Source organism: Penaeus vannamei, chromosome 33, assembly GCF_042767895.1.
Source record: "Penaeus vannamei isolate JL-2024 chromosome 33, ASM4276789v1, whole genome shotgun sequence".
NCBI classification, from domain to species: domain Eukaryota; kingdom Metazoa; phylum Arthropoda; class Malacostraca; order Decapoda; family Penaeidae; genus Penaeus; species Penaeus vannamei.
In genome coordinates, this window is record NC_091581.1 from 1,664,162 (window position 1) to 1,669,161 (window position 5,000).

The following is a 5,000-nucleotide window of genomic DNA, read 5'->3' on the forward strand; positions in this document are numbered from 1 at the left end:
AGAAGAAGAAGAAGAAGAAGAAGAAGAAGAAGAAGAAGAAGAAAAGAAGAAGAAGAAGAAAGACGAAGGAGAAAAAGAAGAAGAAGAAGAAGAAGAAGAAGAAGAGGTCGAAGAAAAAGAAGAAGACGAAGGAGAAGAAGAACAAGAAGAAGAAGAAGAAGAAGAAAAAAGAAAAAGATGAAGAAGAAGAAGAAGAAGAAGAAGAAGAAAGAAGAAGAAGAAAAAGAAGAAGAAGAAGAAGAAAGAAGAAGAGAAAGAAGAAGAAGAGAGAAGAAGAAGAAGAAGGGGATGAAGAGGAAGAAGAAGAAGAAGAAGAAGAAGAAGAAGAAGAGGAGACGAAGGAAGAAGAAGAAGAAGAAGAGGAAGAAGGAAAGAAGAAAAAGAAGAAAGGAGAAGAAGAAGAAGAAGAAGAAGAGGAAGAAGAAGAAGAAGAAGGAAGAAAGGGAGAAAGAAGAAGAAGAAGAAGAAGAAGAAGAAAAAGAAAAAGATGAAGAAGAAGTTGAAGGAAGAAAGAAGAAGAAGAAAAAGAAGAAGAAAAAGAAGAAGAAGAAGAAAAAGAAGAAGAGAAAGAAGAAGAAGAAGAAGAAGAAGAAGAAAAGAAGAAGGGGATGAAGAGGAAGAAGAAGAAGAAGAAGAAGAGAATGAAGCTGCTGCAAGGAAGAGCCACGGGGGAAGCGTAGAGGGGGGGGGGGGGGACAATGGGTGAAAGGGGTACCTTTGGAAAATGGTAAAGAGAAGTTGCGAAATTCGATAACGAAAATACGGACTTATCTTCTAAATATGTATCGATGTATCTGTCCATCTCTTTGTCTATCTATCTATCTATCTGTCTATCTCTTTACCTATCTGCCTATCTATATACCAATCTCTTTATCTCTTTATCTATCTATGTACTAAACGATTAATTTCTCTCTATATACCCATATCCATACACACAAACACACATAAATCAACATATGTGAAGATAATACAATCTAAATAAATAAAAAAAAACCCAGCTTAGAACTAAATAACAACAACAACAACAAAAATAGAACTAAGTAACAACAACAAAAAATAGAACTAAAAACACACAGAACTAAAAAAAAAAAAAAAAAAAAAAAAAAAAAACTGAACTAAATAACAACAAAATAAAACTAAATAACAAAAGAAAAAAAGCTAAAAACAACAACAATTAAACAAAACAAAACAAACTTAGAAGTCGAATCCACCTGAAAAATGGCAGTAAACCCTCCACGAAAGAGGAAGAGCGTGAACATAGAACGATGGAAGAAACTTGAAGAAGAATTATTATGGAGAGCAACTGCATGAAAAATCAGAGCATATATCTTGTAAAGAAGACCCTTAGAGGGAGCCTGCCCAAGAAAAAAAAAGGGAGAGAGAGAGAGAGAGAGAGAGGGAGAGAGAGAAAGAGAAACAGGGAGAGGGAGAGGGAGAGGAAAGAGGCCAAGGAGAGGGAGAGAGAGAAGAAATGGTAGAGGGAGAGGTAGCTGAAGGAAAGGGAGAGGGGGAAAGGGAAGGGAGAGAGAGGGAGAGAGAGAAAGAGAAAGAGGAAGGAGAGAGAAAGAGAAAGAGGTAGAGGTAGTGGGGCAAGGAGAGGGAGAGGGAAAGAGAAAGAGAAACACGGAGAGGGAGAGAAATAGAGAAACAGGGAGAGGGAGAGGAAGAGGAAGAGGGAGAGGGAGTAGAGCAAGGAGAGAGAGAGGGAGAAAAAAGAGAAGGAGGGAGAGATAGCAGCGGAAGTAGAGGAGGAGGAAGAAATAAAGGAGAGGAGAATGGAGAGAGAGAGAGGTAAGGAGCGAGGGCGGGCGAGAGAGGGAGGAGGAAATAAAGGAGAAGGGAAAAGCAAAAGGAGAAAGGAAAGAATTAAAGAAGGGAAAAAGCAGAGAGAGAAAGAAAATTAGAAGGAAAAGGAGAAGAAAATGGAATGGAAAAAGGAAAAGGAAATACAAGAAGGCAAGAATAGGGAACTGGAAAAGGAGAAGGAGAAGAAGTAAAGAATGGAAGGAGAAGGAGGAGAAGATGATGAAGGAGAAGGAGGAGAAAAATGAACTGGAAAAAGGAAATAGTGAGACGAGGATGAGAGGAACAAGACCAAGAACAAAGTAGAAAGAGAATTAAGAGACAAAAAGAGAAAGAGAACGAGAATAGAATCCCGAGAAAAATAAAATCTAACAACGAGGAACAAAGAGAAAAGCAAAGAGAGAGAAACGGAAACAAACTGAAACAAAGAGACTCAACAGGAGCGAAAATGGAAAACCAGAAAAGAGAACCGAGTGTTTTGAAACCCCTGGTACATGCAGGTATCAGGGAAGCTGTAGTTGATGGACAGAGGGAGAGAGAGAGGGAGAGGGAGGGAGGGAGAGAGAGGGAGAGAGAGGGAGAGAGAGAGGAGAGAGAGAGAGAGAGGAGGGAGGAGGGAGGGAGGGAGGGGAGAGAGAGAGAGAGGGAGGGAGGGAGGGAGGGAGGGAGGGAGAGGAGAGGAGAGGAGAGAGAAGAGAGAGAGAGAGAGAGAGAGAGAGAGAGAGAGAGAGAGAGAGAGAGAGAGAGAGAGAGAGAGGAGAGAGGGAGGGGAAGGACGGAAAAATAGATAGAGAGAGAAAGATGAGAGCATAGAGAGATAGAGAGAGAGAGAGAGAGAGAGAGAGAGAGAGAGGGAGGGAGGGAGGGAGGGAGGGAGGGAGGGAAAGAGAAAGGGAGAAGAGGGAGGGAGGGAAGACATAGGGACAAAGAGAGCCAGCCAGAGCAAAAGAGAAAGAGAGAGAAAGGCATAAAGAGGGACAGAGAGATAAAGAGAGACGAGAACCACACTTGAAGAATTCTTGAAGATGATCCCCGTTCTGTATTCACCGACCAGACGAGCACCAGGACAGAGGCTTTCTCACGGTGTGGGGTGGGGTGGGGAGGGGTGGAGGGGAGGGTGGGAGGTGAGGGAGAGGGAGAGGGAGTGGGAGAGGGGTTGGGGTGGGGAGGGAGTGGGTTGGGGTGGGAGTGGGAAGAGGGAGAGAGGTGGTGAGGTGGGGGAGAGAGAGAGGGGGTGGGAGGGGTGGGGTGGGGAGGGAGAGAGGGGGGGAGGGAGGGGTGGGAGTGGGAGGGGGGGGGTGCGAGAGAGAGAGAGGTGGGGAGTAGAGTGGGGTGGGGGGTGAGTGGGAGGTGGGGGGGGGGAGGGTAGGGTGGGGTGGGGGAGGGAGGGGGTAGAGGGAGGGTGAGAGGGAGAGAATTAGGGAGAGAGGGGTGGAGAGGGAAGGAGAGGGAGGGTGGGGAGTGGGGTGGAGAGAGAGAGAGGTGGGAGGGAGTAGGGGTGGGGAGTGGGAGAGGGAGTGGGGGTGGGGAGGGGTGGGAGTGAGAGAGGGGAGAGAGTGCGGAGGGGTGGGGTGGGGTGAGGAAGGGTGGGGAGGGGTGGGGTGGGGAGGGGAGAGAGGGTGGGGAGGGCGTGGGGTGGGGTGGGGAGGGGTGGGGTGGGGTTGGGGTGGGGTGGGGAGGTGGGTGGGGTGAGAGGAGGGGTGGGGAGGGGAGGGGTTGGGTGGGGTGGGGTGGGGTGGGTGTGGGGTGTGGTGTGGGGCTTGGGTGGGGTTTGAGGTGAGGAGGTGTCCAGGAATTGGGGAGGAGGGGTGGGGAGGGTGGGAAGATGTTTGCCAAAGGGTGCAGTTTAAGGGGAGATGAAGGGGGTGGATGGGGGGGTGGGGGTGAGCGGAGGTTGGTAATTTGTGTTTGTGTGTGTGTGTGTGTGTGTGGGGGGTTTGATGACACACACAGTCTATCTATCTATCCATTCATTTATGTCTATTCATATAAATGGATAGATAGATAGATAGATAAATGAATAGATAAGTGCAAAGATATATATATGTACACACACATACATACATATTTTCTATATGTATACATCTAAGCGCAGACGCGTGAAGCCCAGTAATAAGGATTTCTCTCTTTCTTTCTTTTTCTTTCTTTCTTTCTTCTTCTTCTCTTCTCTCTCTCTCTCTCTCTCTCCCTCTCTCACTCTCTCTCTCTCTCTCTCCCTCTCTCTCCTTCTCTCCAAAAAAGAGAAAATGTTTACATATACATTGATAGATAGCTTTTTACATACATAGAAACACGTATACCAACATACGTACACACACACATATCCATATCTTCATGTACATATACACGAACACACATACGCGAGGCAAAAAAAAAAAAAAAAAAAAAAAAAAAAAAAAAAAAAAAAAAAAAACAAAAAAAAACGGGAAAAAAACACACACACCCGCAACAACAACAACAACAACAACAACAACAACAAAACGAGAAAAAAACACGCACACCCGCAAAAACAACAACAACAACAAAACGAGAGAAAAACACGCACACCCTCAACAACAACAACAACAACAAAAACAAAACCAGAGAATAACACGCACACCCCTAACAACAACAACAACAACAAAAAACACAGAAAAACACGCACACCCCTAACAACAACAACAACAAAACAAAACGAGAGAAAAACACGCACACCCCTAACAACAACAACAACAAAACGAGAGAAAAACACGCACACCCCTAACAACAACAACAACAACAACAACAAAACGAGAGAAAAACACGCACACCCCTAACAACAACAACAACAAAACGAGAGAAAAACACGCACACCCCTAACAATAACAACAACAACAACAACAGCAAAACGAGAGAAAAACACGCACACCCCTAACAACAACAACAACAACACCAACAAAACGAGAGAAAAACACGCACACCCGCAACAACAACAACAACAACACCAACAAAACGAGAGAAAAACACGCACACCCTCAACAACAACAACAACAACACAACGAGAGAAAAACACGCACACCCGCCCGCACTCTTCCATTTTTTTTAAAACCCAGGCCCAGGTAAATGAGGTCGCTCCCGAACACTCGTGTACATCACACCTAGCGCCCGCAAACACGCGCAGAGGGCCATCGTGGGCGTGAACAGGTGTTTTTTCCGCAGCGTCTGGGGCTCGCAGGGAG

General features: G+C 45.6%; 1 protein-coding gene across 1 annotated transcript in view; it reads left to right on the forward strand.

Annotated features, from left to right (window-relative positions):
• LOC138867902 (uncharacterized) overlaps positions 1-5,000 on the forward strand; it is a gene marked incomplete at both ends in the record, with an annotated part of 6,362 nt that overhangs the window by 634 nt on the left and 728 nt on the right. The window contains 8 exon segments of the mRNA XM_070144976.1: positions 1-40; positions 276-353; positions 355-483; positions 1,539-1,575; positions 1,747-1,791; positions 1,891-1,993; positions 2,041-2,105; positions 2,479-2,513. The exon segment at positions 1-40 is cut by the window's left edge and continues 48 nt beyond it. Coding sequence (XP_070001077.1) covers positions 1-40; positions 276-353; positions 355-483; positions 1,539-1,575; positions 1,747-1,791; positions 1,891-1,993; positions 2,041-2,105; positions 2,479-2,513 — 532 coding nt within the window.